Source organism: Leucoraja erinacea, chromosome 2, assembly GCF_028641065.1.
Source record: "Leucoraja erinacea ecotype New England chromosome 2, Leri_hhj_1, whole genome shotgun sequence".
NCBI lineage: Eukaryota > Metazoa > Chordata > Chondrichthyes > Rajiformes > Rajidae > Leucoraja > Leucoraja erinaceus.
Window position 1 is genome coordinate 62513439 of NC_073378.1, and position 20918 is coordinate 62534356.

Below are 20918 nucleotides of genomic sequence, written 5' to 3' on the forward strand. Positions count from 1 at the left end.
TGAAACTTACTGAATAGTGAAAGGCCTGGATTGAGCGATGGGGAGAGGATGTTTCCACAAGTAGGAATGTCTAAGACCAGATGGCACAGCCTCGGAAGGAAAGGATATGCTTTTAGAAAGGAGATGAGGAGGAATTCATTGCCGCAGGCAGCTGTGGATGCTGTCATTGGGTATTTTTAAAGTGGCGATTGACAGGTTCTTGAATAGTAAGAGTGTCGAAGGTTAATGGGAAGGAAGGAAGGATGAATGGGGTTGAGTGGGAAAAATAGATCAGCCATGATATGGCAGATTGAATGGCAGATTAGACTCGATGGGCCGCATGGCCTATTGTTGCGTCTATGACTTGAACTTGAAGATACATCAATTGGGGAAGAAGGAAACCAAGGTATCCATTTATTTTAATGTCACAAACCACTTGTTCATTGTTTCCATGCCATGTGCAGTTCTGGTTGCTTGGCTTAAGCGGAGATATTGGAGAAGCAGTGGCTGGTTTCCCTAAAGACAACTGAAGGGTGATCTTATGGCGATATGGATGTAATAAGGGACATGGATAAGATGAACTGTGTCTTTTTGCAATGGGAATGGAGTTTAAAACTAGAGAGCATATGTTTAAGGTGAGAGTGGAAAAATTTAAAGAATACCCGAGGGGCAGATTTTTCCATGCAGAGGGTGGTGGCTATACGAAATGAACTGCCAGAGGAAGTAGTGGAGATGGGTAAAATTACAACGTTTATGAGACATACAGGTTTAGTGGGATATGGGCCAGATATAGGCATGTGGGACTAGCTCTAGTACGCACCTCGTGTGGCGTGGGATAACTTGGTCCCCAGGGCCCATTTGCATGCTATGTATGTGTACTTGCTGGAGTTTTGAATGATGAGGTGAGACCTCATTGAAACTTACTGAATAGTGAAAGGCCTACACAGTTTCTATGAGAGCTGTTTTATACGTCTTTCAGCGTCTAGGGCAGTCCAAATTATATCAATGTTCAAAACAACGATTTGCGAGTAAATAAGGGAATATTATGATTATCCAAGATGGAGTACTGCAGTATCAATAAATTGGGAAAGCTTGCAGAGTCCTAGTTCATTTACCTAGTTCATTTACAAGCAGATGATGTCCTTTATTGCTCTCCCTCCTCCCCTGTTTATAATTTATATTTGTATTTTTTCCCTACATCTACTTTTGTATTGGTTATTCTGGGAATCTCTTGCAGGGAGTCTTGCTATAATCTGATAGTTGCATTCCTAAAAACCCTCACTTTATAACAAATCATATTGTAATACAATTGTGTCAATAAGAAAAAGGGAGGGGTAAATAAGGGGCTAGTAAACTTCAGACTTGCAGCAACAAAGTTACTTTTCTGACATTGTTGCATTGTTTAATAGAGTATCATTACACAAGTGTCAATAGAAGTGATTGCTTGTCAATTTCAAGGCTTCTTATGATAAAACTGTTGTCAAGAGACAATAGTGTTTGATTACTGCTGGGTGTTATATATAAAGACCATTTTTCTACCAATGCGATTTTAACCCCATTAGCTTTCTTTCTGCTTCTCAATTTATAAATAACTTAAGGGATTCTCTAATTCCGAATCGTGCCATTTTAGCTGCATAATAGAAATAGTATTAGAGGTCATGTCTTAATAATCAGATTTTTTAATGAAATAACCAAAATGGTTGACAAGGCCAAATCCTGTCTAAATGGACTTCACCAGGGTATTTGATAAGGTTCTGCATGGCACGCTGCTCTGAGATCCAGGGATAGCTAGCTAATTGGATTGAGAACTGGCTTCAGGGAAGGAAGCAGAGGGTGATGGTGGAAGGTTGTTTCTTGGACTGGAGGCCTGTGACTAGTGGTGTGTGTCAGAGATCTGTGCCAGACTCATTGCAGCAGTTGGTTTATATCAGCAACTTGGATGTACAAGGCATGATTAGTAAGTTGACAGATGACACTAAAGCGGGTGGTATGGTAGACAGTGAAGATGGTTATCAAATATTACAGAGGATCTTGATCAGCTGGGCAATTCACCTGAAGAATCGTTAATACAGTTTAATGCAGATAAGTGCAAAGTTGCATTTTGAGAATTCAAACCTGGGTAGGACCGTCACAGTGAATGGTAGGGCTCTGGTGAGTGTCGCAGAGCAAAATGATCTAGGAGTGCAGGTACATTGTTCCCTGACAGTGGTGTCACAGGTCGATAGAATGGTTAAGAAGGCTTTTGATATATTTTCCTTCACCAGTCCGGGTGTTGTAATGAAGCTGGGATATTATGTTACAGTTGTACAAAATGTTGGTAAGGCATTTGGAATATTGTGTTCAGTTTTGGTTAACCTGCGAAAGGATGGCTGCCAGTAAGCGGGAAAGAGTGCAGAGATTTGAGGATGGTGCCACGACTTAAACTGCACTATCGGGAGAGGTTGAGCAGGCAAGGACTTTATTCCTTGGAGTGCAGAGGCTGATGGGTTATCCTATATAAGTGTATAAGATCATGAGGGAAATAGATAGGATGAAGGCATGGTCTTTTACCCATACTAGAGGCATCAAGAACCAGAAGACGTTGGATTTAGGTGAGATGGGAAAGATTTCATATGAACCTGATGAGCAGCTTTTTCATACACAGGGTGGTAAGAAAATGGAACGAGCTGCCAGAGGAGTTTGTTGAGGCAGGTACTGTGACAACATTTAAAAGGCATTACAACAGGTACAAATGGTTGGAGAGATATGGGCCAAACGTGGGCAGGTGGGGCTAGCGCAGATGGGCATCTTGGTTGGAATTGAAAAGTTGGGTTGAATGGACTGTTTCCATGCTGTATCACTATGCAACTAGAAATGGGCCCTTTGGCTCACCAAATCCATGCCGACCATCAACCACCTGGTCACACTTGTTCTATGTTATCACACTTTCTTGTTCACTCCCTACACATCAGGTGCAATTGAAAAGAGATCAATTAACCCACAAACCCACCCATCTTTGGGGTGTGGAAGGAAAACTGTGCACCAGTTTTGGAGGAAACCCACCGGGTCAGGGAGAATGTGCAAACTCCGCACAGAGAACCTGAGGTCTGCATCTATCCTGGGTATCTGGTGCTATACTGTAGCAGCTCAACCAGTCTTTGTCTTTACTTTCTTTACTTAAGAAGATAGTTGGGGTGGAAGATTGCAACCTTCACGTGGTCCGCCCTGTTTCGACAAATGCCCCAACCTGGCGTGCACAATCAAATATGATCAAATAGAACGTTATCCTACAACTTTAGGCTGTGCACGCCATACGCAAGAAGAAGAAAGTTGTCTTTACTTTCTGCTCTGTACAGACCTCTTTTCCTGTGGAGTTTTGTTCCTTGAGAGAATATATTCTGCGTAATTTATTTAAGGGTGTTCAGTCTCTGCCTGTTGTAATACCTTTCATTATATTTTCCCCAGCAATTATAGCCAACTCTCTCCTCATGTCTTTATAGTTACCATAGTTTTATTTTAAGACCCCTAATTTCAGATTGAACTACATGTCCAAACTTAATGTAATATTCATTATAATCACTCTTTCCCAAAGGTTCTTTTACAGTAAAATTAATAATTAACCCTTTCACATTGCCGAAACAAGAAATGGAAATGAGTTTTCTCTAATTGGTTCCTTGTTCCAGAAATGATCCTTCACATGAATTCATCCTTCACGTTATTAGTATTAATTTGAATTGTCCAAACTAAGTGTAGCTTGAAGTCCCCTGCGTTGACTGTATTACATGTGTTTTTCTAACTTTTTGATAAATGCAATGCTGAATATTATCCCTAGAATCCAATTGCTATAAATAACTTCATAATTTTTCTGTTATACTTTTTAGCTGGACCGAAACTGACTAAATTGTGATCTGGCACACTGATACAGTTTCTCAGCACAATGCTGAGGACATCCCTTATTAATAGTGTGACCTCTTAACTTTTTTGGCTGTCTTTTCCAAATGTAAATTCCTTGAATATTCGTCTCCAAGATTTTATCACGTTACAGGCATGCTTCCATTAAAGGCAATTAGATCATGCCCACTTAGTGTAATTTAAATTGTCTTATCTTTCAATTTCATCAGAATAGGATGCTGCCAAATGTGGCAGAGGAGATGGTGGTGAATTTGGATGGGATCAAACAAAATAGAACTGACATATGGAACTGCAAGTTCTTGGTCCGCCAAGGATACTGAGAGAAGTCTGTGTGGAGATAATAAGCAGGAAAGAACTGCAGGTGCTGGTTTATACCGAAGATAGATACAAAATGCATGAGTAACTCGGTGGGTTCCAATCTGAAGAAGATGTTCATACCCAAAACATCACCTATTCTTTTTCTCCAGAGATGCTGCCTGACCTGCTACTTTACTCCAGTATTTTGTCTCTATTATGGAGATAATAAAGGCTTCCGATCATCCTTGGATAAGGACATGTGTATTTGAATTGCATATTGCCAATACCCTCCACTCGTTTAGAGTCATAGTGATACAATGTGGAAACAGGCCCTTCAGCCCAACTTGTCCACACTGGACAACATGTCCCAGCTACACTAGTCTCACCTGCCTGTGTTTTGTCCATATCCCTCCAAACCTGTTCTATCCATGTACCTGTCTAACTGTTTCTTCTTCTTATCGAGTTCACACACAAGATTAGAAGTTGTTCAGCCAGAGCTGAACACGCTTCTTGGCATCTGCATATGATGGTGTCTTGTCGCTTCTTGTGCATGGTGGTGGAAAGATTGATGGAAACAGGGCCGCGTCGTGAACAATCTTTCCTTGACCCCAACTGTTCCTTAAACGTTGAGATAGTCCCAGCCTCAACTACCTCCTCTGGCAGCTTGTTCCATACACCCACCACCCTTTATGTGAAAATGTTACCCCTCAGATTCCTATTTATATTAAAAAAAAAATTAAAAAAAAATCCCTTCACACCTATGTCCTCTGATTCAAGAATCTTCTGTGTATCTACACGATCTATTTCTCTCATTATTTTATACACCTCGATATAGGTATGTTGCAAAACTTGCCTTCAGCGGCGCTGCAGTTCTGCCGCTGCCCGTGTGTGCGACTTTGGCGCCTTTGAGAGGGGGGCGGGTTTAAAACACGATTTTCTCTAGGCTGTTGAAATCCATCTTGTTCAGCCTACTTAGTAGCTGACGAAAAATCGCTGCGAAATTCGTTCGCTGCAGCTATTTTTAAACTAAATTAGGTTATTTAATTGTTATAGTAGATTAAAAATCATCATCTAAAGCCGCGAACCCCGACAACGGGACGGATCTCGTAGGGGGCAAGGCAAGGTAGGTTGTTTATTTTTACATTAAAAAGGGCTTCCTAAGATCCATTTATACAAAATTTTATGTTGCGAGTAGCTGACTTGGGGGCCCATTCAATCCTGCAGTATCTTTCATGCCATATGGGCTTCAAATCCACCGTAATGGCAGTGTTCCAAACGAACGTGTTCCACAAAATCCCACTCGCAAGCTGATATAATAGGCCATTAATTTACAGCAATTGAACACTTCCATTTGTCTTATAAATTAATGTCAATGAGATTTAAAAATCATGTTTTATTGTGAATTCTTGTGTGAATGTTCTTTGGACACTTAGGTTATTAAAAAATGTTAATCTTTCCTTAAGAAATGGATAGATGTTTTGCTCTAGTAATTGAATTTTGGAATTAGCTACAATTGGGTAACTAACTAATTATATACTTTAATTTCAGGTCATCCAAGGAAGATTGTTTAATATTTGTTTCAGAATGCTTCAATCTATAATAACTGAAAATTTCTTTCAGTTCTCTTAATTTTTAATAAAGTTATGGGCTTTAGACTGTTCTTGATCACAGCTTTTGTGTTAAGTCAATGGAAAATCAATAGGGAACAAGCTGCTAATTTCCGAGTATGAAAATGGCCATAACGTTTTTAATACTGAAGATATGAAAGTGAATTAGGTGTCAAATTAAACTTCTTTGCATGCTTTATCTGATGGGATAAATTGCAGGCTTAATTTTTTAAATCTCAAAATTTTGTAATATTGCTACACTATAATCATCTTAATGCACTTCAAAGAATTGAGTCCCAGCCTAATCAACCTCTTCCTGTAGCTCAGACCCTCTAGTCCTGGCAACATCCTCATAAATCTTCTCTGTAGCCTTTACAGCTTGACAACATCTTTCCTATAACATGGTGACCAGAACTTAACACAAAAACTAAGAGATAAACTTGTCAATTGCAAGTCATCCAGCTTATTATCTGGAAAGCCTGGAAATAATTGTAACACTGAATTGGCTTTTGGAAAACTGTGGAGAAAAAGTCAAATCAAACTTAGTAATCGAACCTAATGACGATAAGGTGGCAGCTAATGCAGTTTGTGTGCCAAACCTATAGATATGGGCTTTTGTATGCTGATCTTCATAGAGGATTTGAGTACAAATGTAGAGATGTTTTGCAAGTGTGTGAAATCACATCTTGAGTATTTTGTGCATGTTTGTTCTTCTAATTGGAGGATAAATGTTTTTCCATGAGTGGAGTTCATCAGACATATTCCTGGGATGTCCGGACCGAATCAAAAGAGTGTACATCAATAAGGCCAGTATTCAAGAGTTTAAAAGACTGTGAGAGTGCCATATTGAAACTTATACAATTTAAACAGACTGGTTAAATTAGATGCTGGAAGGATATTACGGATTGCCAGAGAATCCAGGAGTTGCAATTTAAGGATAAAGACTCATGGACCCACTTAGGCGACTGTAGGAGACTAGGCAGTTGCCACATGTTCGTGGGTGGTTGCCGGGAAGTCGCCTTCATGGTCGTGAGGAGTTCCCGCATTTGGGGAACTAGTCCCGGCCTTGTTATGGTTGTGACGAATTTTTCAACATGTTGAAAAATTAGCGGCGACCAGAATGAAGCCGCCATGGAGAGTAGCGAGAATTCTCGTGCCGTAGGTGGGTCGCCAGGAGGACCTAGTGGGTTGCCACCCTTCTCCCCCCCTCTTTTAAAGGACTTGTGTGACCCTTCCCGTCCACTGCGCTTTCACCATCTTAATTACAGGGCCAACCTTCCTGTTCATCACATTGTGCGTCAGTATCACATTGGCTTTGCACCGTGTGAATTTCACTCAGACAGCGCTCCCCCAGCTTGCCCTGTCCCTCGCCTGCATAACTGGCAGCTGAAGGAAGCGATATGTGTGTGTATGTGTGTTCCACTCTGACAGTTGCCGTTCCAGTTGCCTGAAAAATCGCTTAAGTGGGACAGGCCCATAAGCCATTTAAGACTGTGATAAGTGAGGCTGTGCAATTCCTTCACAGACAGCAGTTGAAGCCAAGTTATTAAATATTCAAGAAAGATATTTGGTATTGGTTTATTGCCATGCACCAAGATAAGTGAAAGGCTTTTGTTTATGTGCTATCCAATTGAAGCAAGGAATACAGTCAAGCCATGCACAAATACAACAGGTTGGGCAAAGAGCAAAATATCAGAGACCAAAATATAGCTTTCAGCATCATTGCATTACAGTTCCAGTGAAAAAGTCCAATGTCCGCAATGACATGGGTTGGTAGATTGGGACTGCACCCAAGCTTGTGGGAGAAGCAGGGCCGCCTTAACAGCATTATAGGCCCCGGGGCGAAGCAGTGCACTGGGTCCCCTACACTTCCAGCTTCTTTATGCCGCCGTGCACTTGCGATCTTCTTCTCCGTTTTCATGTTGTACAATAACATTCTACAATACATAGTTTAGCATGGGGCCCCTATGCTCGTGGGGCCCCGTGCAACTGCCCAGCGTGCCCATGCGTTAAGATGGCCCTGGGGAGAAGGACTTTTCAGAAATCTGATGAGGGGGAAAAGCTGTTTGGTTGTATGACCCCTTCAAGCTTTTATATTTTCTGCTTCACAAGAACGAATAGAAGGAATTATTGTGGTGGGAAAGATCTTTGATTATGTTGGCTGCTTTCTGAGATAGCGTAAACTGTAGAAGGTCAGATTTGTCAGGATGGAATTGGGCAAATTGATTCAGTTCTAGTCTGTGGAAAAGACTGGGCTACATCCACAACTCAACATTTTCCTTTTCTCTTGGGCAGAGCTGTTCCCAAACCAAGCTGTGGTGCAACACAATAGAATGTTTTGTACGGTGTATCTGTAGAAGTTGTTGAGTCATTGGCAACATGCCAAATTTCCTTGGTCTCCAGAGGAAGTAGAGGCATTAGTGTTCTCTTTTTTTTTACACAATAACTTCAATGTGGTTGGGCCAAGTCAAATTGCTGGTAATATTTACATCTTAGAGCTCTCAACATTTACCACTTCACCACAATTGTGAAATTTTAAGGATGGTGGTAAAACCGATATAAAATTGGCTTGGGAAGAGAAAATTGTGGTGATGAACTATTGATTTTTGCATTGGAGGAAATGCATAGTGGTTTTTCAAAAGTTGGTATTAGGACTGCTGATATTTTGCTGCAGCATTTGTTGATGAAATGTAATTGGATTTACATTGTATAATACAGAAGATGGTGGTGATTAAAAATAAACAGCAATGTAATCAACCTGGATATATACTATTTGAGAATAATGACAGGCTTCAGGAGAACATGGACAGAAACTAGAAAAAAGGATGGGTGGATGACAGATGAAACTAATACATTTCAATAGCAAAAATGAAGAGAGCCAGTATTACTCTCCTACATAATCATAACTCCTATGTCAAAGGAATAATGTAGCAGCAACACAGACCTATCGATAGTGAATACGATAGGTTAATTTGAACAGGCTGATTTTATAAAAAATGAAGTAGCAACTGGAACACTATAATTGAATAATTGATTTGATAATGATACAAATTAAATCAGCTGCTTCAGAAAATAAGTTTTAACATTTCTTTTTAAGTTTAAGGCTTTTTGAGGTGACTGCACTGGTGGTTTCTTTGATTCTAAAGCTGAGTAATGAAAACTTCCTATATTTCAGATGTGATACAGAAACCACAAGAAGGTCCTGGGGAGATGGGGAAGCCTGTAATAATCTCAAAGGAAAAACAAGAAAAAATGAAGGAGATGTTTAAAATCAATCAGTTCAATTTGATGGCAAGTGATATGATAGCTCTCAACAGGACTTTACCTGATGTCAGGTTAGATGGGTAAGTAAATCTTTCAAAACATTTTCTTTATATTTTGGTGCCAACCTCATGTAAAATAAAACTTCTACCCATAAATACTCACAAATTATAAAAGTGTGAACTTGTTCCTGCTGCCAAATATATAAAAGTAGTTTGATTAATTCTGCATCCTTCCATTTGAGCAGCGGCAAGGAGTTGCCCTCATCCAATAAGACAACAGTCTATTTGATTTGTTTACTGGATATACACATTGCTTTGTTTTTCTTTCTTCTTCATTCGGGTGTGTGCGCCAGTGTGTGTGCATGCGTGTGCCAGTGTGCGTGTGTCAGATCATTTCTGAGGCATCATGAATGTCATTCTAATTACAGCCTGCTCCTTTGCATTCTTAAAAATCCAATGGACTTCCACAACCACCAACTCCTTCCCTTCTTCAAATCCTTAATTCAATGCAGCGTTTTCTTCCTCACCTGATGAGGTTTGTGGGTCATTGGAGCCATTCTCCAAGTTAAATCCCTCTCCTTATTGCACACTAATCCTCAATGTTAATTTACCTTTGGGCTTCCAATTCTTGTACCTTATGCTCTGCAAATAACCTCCTTTTTCTTACTGATCATTACTTAACAGATTAAAGACAACTTTCTCCTCCATTTCCTCTGATACTTTCTCAGTTACCTCACTGTTCTCTTTATTCCCTCCTCCCTTCATTCTCTTGTTCAAATACTCTCTCCCTCTGCCTCTTCCTGCCGCACCTACCTCCTTTTGCCTCATTTCATTTATCTTGCACTCTTTTGTCCTGATTTGTCTGCCCCTGATTTTCCCTGTACATTACTAGAGCAATTGCTACAGTATCTAAGTTTATTTCTATGCGCACACTTTTTAACTCAATAAATGTTCTTATTGCTAAGAATTTAAAGCTTGTTACTTTTAAGTTTCAAACTCTGAGGAAAATATGAGTCGGACAGAAGAGAGTCGCATAGTTTTTGTTTTTCATATGATTGAAATCAGATATTTAATTGGATTCTTGGGAAATTAAGGCGTTGGCTATTGGTAAATGACTTCATAAGCAGCAGTGCAAAATTGATAATGTGTGCCAAGACATTTGTGCAAAGTCCATATATGTTACACCAGCTTTTTCCTAAAATTACTTACCAGAAATTAGTCTCAGAAAAGAGGAAGACTTATTACCAGTTGCTTAAAATATTCAGACAACCCATGATTCAGAAATGATATAACAGGATGCGGATGTATTTGGATATAATGAATGGGTTTGGGAAATGTCAAAGAAGACTTTGTAAGTTTCTGCAGGGCTCTTGGTAGATAGTGCAAACTGCAGCCATGGTCTGCCAGAGTGAACAATAAATTAACTGAATTTAAATTTCCCAGTTGCTCTCTGGAGATTCAAATTTGTCTCTGAGTGTAAGTGTAGGCCTCTGGATTACTAATCCACTAATTTTCCACAACATTACTGTTTCTTGAAGGAAAAAAAACCCAAGGGGATCCTTGTTCTTGCTCAGCTGTGAAAGGTCTGGATTGTGCGGGTTGGCAAAACTTAACCTAAGCTCTGGAGGATGGATTATTAATGAGGAAATGCTGTTTGGTAGCACATTTTCTGACAACTTCCATAACTGTTTATGATTGGAAGTGCAAATACAAATCGTTGGATCTGTCCTGTTTCCATGGATGGGACACAGCTTGACAAATTTCCACATTGATGCTAGCATTTTAACTGACCAGGAAAGCCTTGACATAAGGTACAGCTAGTCTTGCAAAGTCTTCCATCACTGCAGCTTGACTGCTGCTTGCTCAAATAGATTTTACTGTGTACGGAGCTATTGCCCTTTTCTTGATTTTGCATTCAGACTGGATGGACTGCTTCAATGGCATTGATATTGGGAGGATGATGAAATGGATTATCCATGCAGCACCTTCAGCTGAAGATTACAAATGTTTCATCCGTGTCTTTGGCCATTATTGAGAATTGTATGTTCTTGATGTTGCCTGCTCTACACATTAACAGTTTGACCAGAGGATATGCAAGGAATAGATGCATAATAGATCACATGCAGGCAGAATGGAGTGTTGTAATTTGGCATCATGTTTGGCACAGATATTGTGGGCTCAAAGTCATGCTCCTGAGCTGTACTGTTGTATGTTTTGCATTGTACAATCATATGAATGAATGAATATGTTTATTGGCCAAGAATGTACACATACAAGGAATTTGCATTGGTGCTCTGCTCGCAAGTAACACACGACATACAGTAAACCATTAAGAATAAAACATAAAATGTTAAAACATTAAGACATTACAGTTTAAATATGTGAATGAAATAAAATACCACAGCAAAAGGAGGCTACAGACTTTTGGTTATTGAGTAGAGCTACTGCTCGAGGAAAGAAGCTGTTTTTAGGTCTGGCTGTGGCAGCTTTGACTGTCCGGAGTTGCCTTCCAGAGGGAAGTACTTCAAAGTGTTTGTGGCCCAGGTGAGAGGGATCAGAGGTGATCTTACCCGCTCGCTTCCTGCCCTTGCAGTGTACAGTTTGTCAATGGGGGGTGGGAAGGTTGCAGCCAACAACCTTCTCAGCTGATCACACGATTCGCTGCAGCCTCCGGATGTCGTGTTTGGTGGTTGAGCCAAACCAGACCATGATAGAGAAGGTGAGGACAGATTCTACGATGGCAGTATAGAGTTGGACCATCATCGCCTGTGGCAGATTGTGTTTCGTCAGCTGCCGCAGGAAGTACATCCTCTGTTGGGCCTTTTTGACTATGGAGTCGATAGAACTAAGGAATTGTAAGGGTAAAAAGACCCTAATGGGACTAATCTCCAGGCCCCCAAACAGTAGCCTGGACATAGGGCGCAAGTTGAATCGGGAGGTAAAATTGGCAGGTAGTAAAAGTAATGCTGTGGTTGTTATGGGAAATTTCAACATACAGGTAGACTGGGAAAATCAGGTTGGTGCTGGACCCCAAGAAAGGGACTTTGTAGAGTTCCTTCATGATGGATTCTTTAAACAGCTTGTATTGGAACCTACCAGGAAGAAGGCAATTCTGGATTTAGTGTTATGTAATGAACCAGATTTGATAAAGGACCTCGAGGTTAATGAGCCATTAAGAGGCAGTGACCATAACATGGTCAGGTTTAATCTACAATTGGAGAGGGAGAAGAGTAGATCGGAGGTGTCAGTGGTGCAGTTGAATAAAGGGGACTATGGGGCCATGAGGGAGGAGCTGGCCAAAGTTGACTGGAAAGATACACTAGCAGGGATGACAGTGGAACAAAAATGGCAGGTGTTTCTAGGAATAATACAGAAGGTGCAGGATCAGTTCATTCCTAGGAGGAAGAAAGATTCCAAGGGGAGAAAGGGACGACCATGGCAGACAAGGGACGTCAGGGACAGTATAAAAATTAAAGCGAAGAAGTACAACGTAGCAAAGATTAGCGGGAAGCAAGAGGATTGGGTAATGTTTAAAGAACAACAGAAGATAACCAAAAAGACAATGCGGGAAGAAAAGATGAGGTACGAAGGAAAGCTAGCTAAGAATATAAAGCAGGATAGTCTTCTTTAGGTATGTGAAGAAGAAAAAAATTAGTTAACACCAAAGTTGGACCCTTGAAGACCGAAAAAGGTGAATTTATTATGGGAACAGGGAAATGGCAGGTACTTTGGATCTGTCTTCACCAAGGAGGACACCAACAATCTTCCTGATATAGTTGTGGCCAGACGATCTGGGGTGACAGAGGAACTGAAGGAAATCCACATTAGGCAGGAAATGGTGTTGGATAGACTGATGGGACTGAAGGCTGATAAATCCCCAGGGCCTGATGGTCTGCATCCAGGGTACTTAAGGAAGTGGTTCTAGAAATCTTGGATGCATTGGTGATTTTTTTATTTTTTTAATTTTTATTTATTAGAAGCAAATGTACAAGAGTAGAACAAATGGCATATAAAATTATACAGTTATTGTACAGCAATTTTGACTTTTTAACTTAGAATTAGAAGAAAAGAAAAGAAAGAAAAAGAGAAAAAGTGAGGTGCAAAGATAGGACCCGTAGACTACCAAAGTAGTGTAGCCAAAGAGTGGGTAAAAGAAAGAAAGAAGATAGAAATAGAAATAGAAATAAAAAGAACAAAAAGAAAAAGAGATAAAAGTGGTGGTATACCGGCCTCTCGTCCCTCCCCACCCACCTCACCCAACCCATAGTTGGATTTAAATCCAAAGTTGTGTTGCGGCATACTATCCTGGTAAGAAATCAGTAAAGGGTGTCCATGTCTTGGAAAAATGATCTGGTTTTTCTGCCAAGATAAGTCTAATATTTTCAAGATGTAGTGTGTCGGACATGTTTGTAATCCACATTTGAGAGTAGGGATTGATGTATGTTTCCAAAATTTAAGTATTAGTTTTTTCGCCATTATCAGGCCATAATTAAGGAAACGTCTTTGAAATAGTGATAGCTCAGAACAGGCTTCTGAAGTACCTAGAGTGATCAGTTCCGTGTCAGGCTCCAATTTTATTTTTAGTGTTTTAGAAAAAAATTCAAAAATTCCTCTCCAGAAATTATGTAACTTTATACAAGAGGCAAAGGAATGGGTTATAGTTGCTTCCTGAAGGAGACATTTCTCACAAATAGGAGAATCATTTGCGAAGATCTTATTCAGTTTAGACTTTGAATAATAGAGTCTGTGCAGTATTTTAAATTGTATTAGCGAATGCCTAATTTTAAGAGAATAGTTGTGTATGGGCTTTCCTCCCATTTGTCTTTTAAAATTGTTAGACAAAGTTCATCTTCCCAAGCTCTTCTAATTACTTCTGTCGATGGGGTTTGTATATTTAAAAGGGTATTATATAGGTATGATATTAACTTGTTTGAGTCCGAGTTTCTATTCATACATTCGTCTAGTGTGTCTGGAAACATATATTGATAGTCTTGGATATATGATTTCAGATAGTCTCGTATTTGAAGGTATCTAAAGTATTGGCTACCTTTCAGATGATATTTTGACTGTAATTCTTGAAATGAGAGAAGAGTTCCCATCTCATAAAGATCACCCAGTTTTTTAATTCCTAATCTTTCCCAGTGTGTGAACGTCTTGTCTAAAATAGACGGCTTGACCGAAGGGTTGTTGACAATTGGGGAGAGAAGACAATTGGGGAGAGAAGAGATGAGTTTCTCAGTTTAAGGGTTGACTTCACTTGTTTCCAGATTCGTAGGGTACTGTGGATAATCGGATTTTTCTCGTATAGTATTTTCTTCAAATTTTTTGGAGAGAGAAGAATCGCGCCTATATTAAAAGGCGAACAATCTTCTCTCTCCATTATTAACCATTTTACCTGTTGGCATGTGTTGTCCATCCAATAGATTACTTTTTTAATATTCGTTGCCCAGTAATAGTACAAAAAGTTGCGTCTAATGAAATAATTGATAAGTCTTCCTTTATCGTTCTGTGTGAGTGCATTATATTAAACAGGCATCTCAAATTGTTAAACGAATGTCTCTTGGGTATAAATACAGTTTGATCAGAATGTATTAATTTATTAACGTATTTACTTAGTCTTCTTGCCAGGGTTTTAGCTAATATTTTCTGATCTGTATTTAACAGGGCAATTGCTCTGTATGATCTCGGCTCTTCCAGATCTTTTTTGGGGATCAATGTAATAGTTGATTCGGCTAAAGTTTGTGGTAGCGTCTGTTCTTTAAATGCGTGTATATAAAGGTTTTGTAAACGCGGGGGAGATTACATCTTAAATTTTTTAATAAAATTCATTACTAAACCCATCTGGGCCTGGGGTTTTGCCATTCTTCAATGAATTAATAGTCTCTTCGATTTCTTTAATTGTAATCTGTGCTCCTAATTCATCACGTTCCGCCACGTTAAGTGACGGAAAATTTCAGTTATCAAGGAAGTTTGTAATTTTTATAGTTTCTGTTGATGTTTTAGATGTATATAAATTTTGATAGAATTGGACAAATCTTTCGTTAATATCTTTTGGAAGTGTGAACAGTTCACCTTTTTCTGATCTGATTTTTTGAATAGTATGATCCTTTTCCACTTTTCTCAACTGACGTGCTAGAAGTTTATGTGGTTTGTCGCCGAATTCAAAGTTTTCCTGTTTAGTAATTTGAAATAGCCTGATAACTCTTGCAGAGAGAATTCGGTTTAGCTTGAATTTTATACTGCTATCTTATTATGTTTATCCATAGACGGATCTGTCGCATTTTCTGAATCCAGCTGTGTGATCTGTTCTTCTAATTGCAGTTGTTCATCCTTTTTTATGCTTGATATGAAATGATAGAGCCTTTGATAAAGGTCTTAAAAGATTCCCATAATAATGAAGCTGAAATGCCTGGAGTATCATTTGTCTCAAAAAAGAATTCCATCTGTTGTTTTATATATTCACAGTAAACTGGGTTAGTTAGTAATTGGGGATTAAACCCCCAGACCGTTTTTTTATTGTACATTCCTTCTAGTTATAGGGAGAAGGTTAGCGGGGAATGATCGGAAATAATTCTATTATGATATTTGGGATGTTCATCCCAGTTTGGCAAAGGAATAAATCGGGGATAGTATCAAAACAAAAGATGAAGCATACAAATTAGTCAGAAAAAGTAGCCTACCAGAGGACTGGAAGAAATTCAGTCCAGCAGAGGAGGACAAAGGGCTTAATTAGGAAAGGGACAATAGATTATGAAAGAAAACTGGCAGGGAACATAAAAACTGATATGTGAAGAGAAAAAGATTAGTTAAAACAATTGTAGGTCCCTTGCAGTCAGAAACAGGTGAATTGATCATGGGGAACAAGGACATGGCAGACCAATTGAATAAATTGCAGCTATTTACAATATACATCTATTATTTGGACGAAGGGTTTCAAAGTAACATTAGCAAATTTGCAGATGACACAAAGCTGGATGGCAGTGTGAATTGTGAGGAGGATGCTATGAGAATGCAGGGTGACAATGGACTGGTTGGGGGATTGGGCAGATGCATGGCAGATGAAGTTCAATGTGGATAAATGTGAGGTCATCCACTTTGGTAGCAAAAACAGGAAAGCAGATTACTTTCTAAATGGCGTCAGTTTGGGAAAAGGAGATCTGGGGGTCATTGTACATCGGTCTATGAAAGTAAGCATGCAGGTACAGCAGGCAGTAAAGAAAGCAAATGGCATGTTGGCCTTTATAACAAGAGGAATCGAATATAGGAGCAAAGAGGTCCTTCTGCAGTTGTACAGAGCCCTAGTGAGACCATGCCTGGAGTATTGTGTGTAGTTTTGGTCCCCTAATTTGAGGAAGGACATTCTTGCTATTGAGGAAGTGCAGTGTAGGTTTACAAGGTTAATTCCCTCGATGGCGGGACTGTCATATGCCGAGAGAATGGAGCAGCTGGGCTTGTACACTCTGGAGTTTAGAAGGATGAGAGGGAAATTCTCTCTCCTGAAGGCCACGCCCTTTCCGGAGGGACTATAAAACCCGGAAGTGTTGAGTGCCTCAGTCAGTCTCTGCAAGATGGGGGAACGAGAGGGTCACGTCTCTCAGTCTGAGCTGTGAATAACATTGAACACATGTCAACTGAACTGTGAATGGTTTTATTGACCTGTCAGTGCCCTTAATGCCATTTGAAAATACAGTTTGGAAATGCTAAAGCTGTGTTGCCTTTGATTTGGAAACGCTAAAGCTGTGTTGCCTTTGGTTTGGAAATGCCAAAGTTGCCTTGCCTAGCTAAAGTCGCCTTGCCTATTAAAGTTGCCTTGCCTAGACCAGAGCATCTGGGGTAAAGCCATGTGGTCACAGGGGAAACATGCTAACTGCACACAGACAGCATCCGAGGTTGGGATCAAACCCAGGTGTCTCGTGCTGTGTGGCAGTAGCAGCTCTACCAAGTATGCCACTGTGCCGCCCTGTGAATTAGCCAATATATCGTTATCAACCACATTATGATTGATAGCTATATATTAACATGTCTACATTGCCCTTGGGGGAGTTGGCTGTACAAATATTGTCTGCTGCATTTTATCCATAAGAATGACTATATATGAAAATATATCGCTGCAAGCTAAGGATGGGAAAAGTTCTTCATTATGATTTTTAAGTACATCAGTTATTAATTTAAAAGTGACTCCACCTAATCAGTCAGAAAATTCTACTGCTCATAAAAAGTATGCTGGAAGAACATTGATGGTATTATTTGGCCATTTCCAAAAAAAAAAGATTTGAATTTGTTTTGTACAAGTTTTGACATGGAAGCTGATTTGAGGCATCATAAAGTAATACCCTGTTTTGAGTCTCTTTGTATTATGTGAGGGGATATTGAAATGCTTACTAGACCAGGTGCGGACCCGTTCGGCCCGTCACCCAAGGCAATATTCCAACCCTGACCCATAGCCCCCAACTGCGCTGGCGCGGCTGACGGGTTACCATTGTGAAGCCAGAGATTCCCGTTGTGACGTGAGTGACGGCAACCCTCCCCCAAATGCACAGGTGCGGCTGGCAAGTGAGAGCGTGACTGTGACAGTTTAAGTTCAAAATGGCAGTAACCTGTAAAATATAATATCAATGTGAACCCATCTCACTCTCCCTCTTCAGTCCCCTATTTCCCTCCTCTGTTATCCCCTTCTCCCCACCCTCAACCAACCCTCCTCTGCTCTCTCCCCTTCCCTCCTCCCTCTTCCCCCTTGCCTCCTCCATTATCTTGCCATCCCTCTTCCTACCCTATCCTGCTCCATTCCCCCTCATCCCCAGCACTCCCTCCCCCGCCTCTTCACCCTCCCTCTTCTTACCCCCCTCTTCCTCCCCTCCTCCACTCCCTCCCTCAACTCTCCCGCCCTCTACTTTCCCGACCCTTAGTCACTCCCTCCCTCCCTCCATAACCCCTCTCCCCTCCCTACCCCCCTCCTCTCCCTCTATCCTCCTGCTCCCCCGCTTTTCACATCCCCCCCCCCCACTCTCCCTCCTCACCTCCCCCACTGCCCTCCTTTCCCTACCTCCCCGACTCCCCCCTCTATTCCTCACCCCCCCCCCCCCCCCCCAACTTTCCCCTCCCTCTCCCTCTCTGAGATGAGGAAAAACGTTTTCACACAGAGTTGTGAATCTGTGGAATTCTCTGCCACAGAAAGCAGTGGAGCCTAAATCACTGGATGTTTTCAAGAGAGAGTTAGATTTAGCAGTTGGGGCTAAATGAATCGAGGGATATGGGCTAAAAACGGGAACGGGGTACTGATTCTGGATGATCAGCCATGATCATATTGAATGGTGGTGCTGGCTCGAAGGGCCGAATGGCCTACTCCTGCACCTATTGTCTATGTATCTGTATACGAGTGCAGCAAGTAGTGCAAAGAGAAAAATACCATAGTGCTACAGCATTGTACTGTTAAAGCTATGGAGAATGTGCAGATAAAGTAAAGTCCAAGGACTGCTAAGGGTAGGTTGGGAGATTGGGACTTTGCCCATCGCTAATGGAGGGCCATTCTGTATTCTGATAACAACAAGGAAGAAGCAGTTCCTGAATCTGTTGGTACTTGCTTTCAAACTTTTATTTCTTCTGTCTGATGGTAGTGGAGAGAAGGGTGTGAATGGTCCTTGATTATGTTGGCTGCTTTCCCAAGGCAATGTGAAGTATAGCTCGAGTTGATGTGGAAGAAACTGGTTTGTATGATGTACTGGGCTACATTCAGAAGTTTGCAATTTCATGTATTAGAGTAGGTAGCAAACCAAGTTGTAGCACATCCTGATAGATGTTTTCTATGATGCATCTGTAGAAGTCGATGACGGTCATTGGAAACCTGCCGATTATTCTTGTTTTTGATTAGGAACTAGAGGTACTCGGAAGTAGACTATCGCAACTGGAGAGCAGTCCTAACTACTATCTACCTCATTGGTGACCCTCAGACTATCTTTGATTGGACTTTACTGGCTTTATCTTGCACTGAATGTTATTTCCTTATGTATCTGTGCACTGTGAATGGCTCGATTGTAATCGCGTATTGTCTTTCCGCTGTCTGGTTAGCACACAAAAGGTGTTCACTGTACCTCGGTACACATGACAATTAGCTAAAACTGATGAACTGATAATGATGTACTTTCTCAAACATTGTATTGACATCTGTCAGACCTCTATAATGATTTCTCCCTCTCCCTCTCTACCCACCTCCTCTCCCTCTATCCCCTTGCTCCTCCACTCCCCATCTTCCCTCCCACCCCCTCACAATAAATCGCGTTTTCCAAGGTACTTTCATCATATTAAATTAGAAGAGTAAGTCTGAGATGTTACAACATAAACATGTGCTTAGTGCTTTTCCCATTCAATAATGGGAGGGTGAAATGTTATTTTGCTTGGAGTTGAATGCAGTGTTGACCATTTTCCACCTTGGGAGAAAACAATTTTGGCTACCTACCCTATCTATGCCTCATAATTTTATGTTTCTGTCAGGTCTCCCCTCAACCCCCCATGTTCTAGAAAAAATATTCCAAGATTGTCCAGCCTCTCATTATAGCTAATAACCTAATCCAGGCTGCCTTCTGGTAAACACAAGTGCACACAATACTCCAAACGCAGTCATACCAAAGTTGTGTGAAGCTGCAACATGAATTTCTGATTCTTTTTCTCAGTGCCCTGATGAATGAAAGCAAGCATGCCGTGCCTTCTTTGCCACTCTATCTTCTTGTGTTGTCACTTTTAAGGAGCTATGGATTTAGACTGCAAGATCCTTCTATACATCAATGCTATTAAAGGTCTTGCCATTAATTGTATTTTTTCCACACATTCAAATTCTAAAGTGCCAGGTTTCACACTTGCTTGGAATAAACTCCATCTGCCGTTTCCCTACCCATTTCTGTAATTGATCTATGAGGACGATGCTAGGAGGCTGCAAGATGACTTGGATAGGCTGGGTGAGTGGGCAAATGCAGTATAATGTGGATAAATATGAGGTTATCCACTTTGGTGGCAAAACAGGAAAGTAGACTATTATCTGAATGGTGGCCGATTAGGAAAAGGGAGATGCAACAAGACCTGGGTGTCATTGTACACCAGTCATTGAAAGTAGGCATGCAGGTTCAGCAGGCAGTGAAGAAAGTGAATGGTATGTTAGCATTCATAGCAAAAGGATTTGAGTATAGGAGCAGGGAGGTCCTACTGCAGTTGTACAGGGTCTTGGTGAGACCACACCTGGAGTATTGCGTACACTTTTGGTCTCCTAATCTGAGGAAGGACATTCTTGCCCTAGAGGGAGTGCAGAGAAGGTTCACCAGACTGATTCCTGGGATGTCAGGACTTTCATATGAAGAAAGACTGGATTGACTCGGTTTGTACTCGCTAGAATTTAGAAGATTGAGGGGGGATCTTATAGAAACTTACAAAATTCTTAAGAGGTTGGACAGGCTAGATGCAGGAAGATTGTTCCCGATGTTGGGGAAGTCCAGGACAAGGGGTCACAGTTTAAGGATAATGGGGAAATCTTTTAGGACTGAGATGAGAAAAACATTTTTTACACAGAGAGTGGTGAGTCTCTGGAATTCTCTGCCACATAATGTAGTTGAGGCCAGTTCATTGGCTATATTTAAGAAGGAGTTAGATGTGGCCCTTGTGGCTAAAGGGATCAGGGGGTATGGAGATAAAGCAGGTACAGGATACTGAGTTGGATGATCAGCCATGGTCATATTGAATGGCGGTGCAGGCTCGAAGGGCCAAATGGCCTACTCCTGCACCTATTTTCTATGTTTCTATATGCTGCTGTATGCTTTGACAGCCCTCCTCACTGCTCTAACTAACCCATACACATTTATAAGTAATTTATATCATAAACAAACATATCCCAATACAG

At 40.8% G+C, this 20918-nt stretch overlaps 1 protein-coding gene across 1 annotated transcript in view; it reads left to right on the forward strand.

Moving 5' to 3' along the window:
• The window catches only part of galnt1 (UDP-N-acetyl-alpha-D-galactosamine:polypeptide N-acetylgalactosaminyltransferase 1), an 85186-nt gene that overhangs the window by 21201 nt on the left and 43067 nt on the right, over positions 1–20918 (forward strand). The window contains exon 3 of the mRNA XM_055657806.1: positions 8950–9118. Within this exon, the coding sequence (XP_055513781.1) occupies positions 8950–9118 (169 nt within the window). The remainder of the gene's footprint in view (positions 1–8949; positions 9119–20918) is intronic.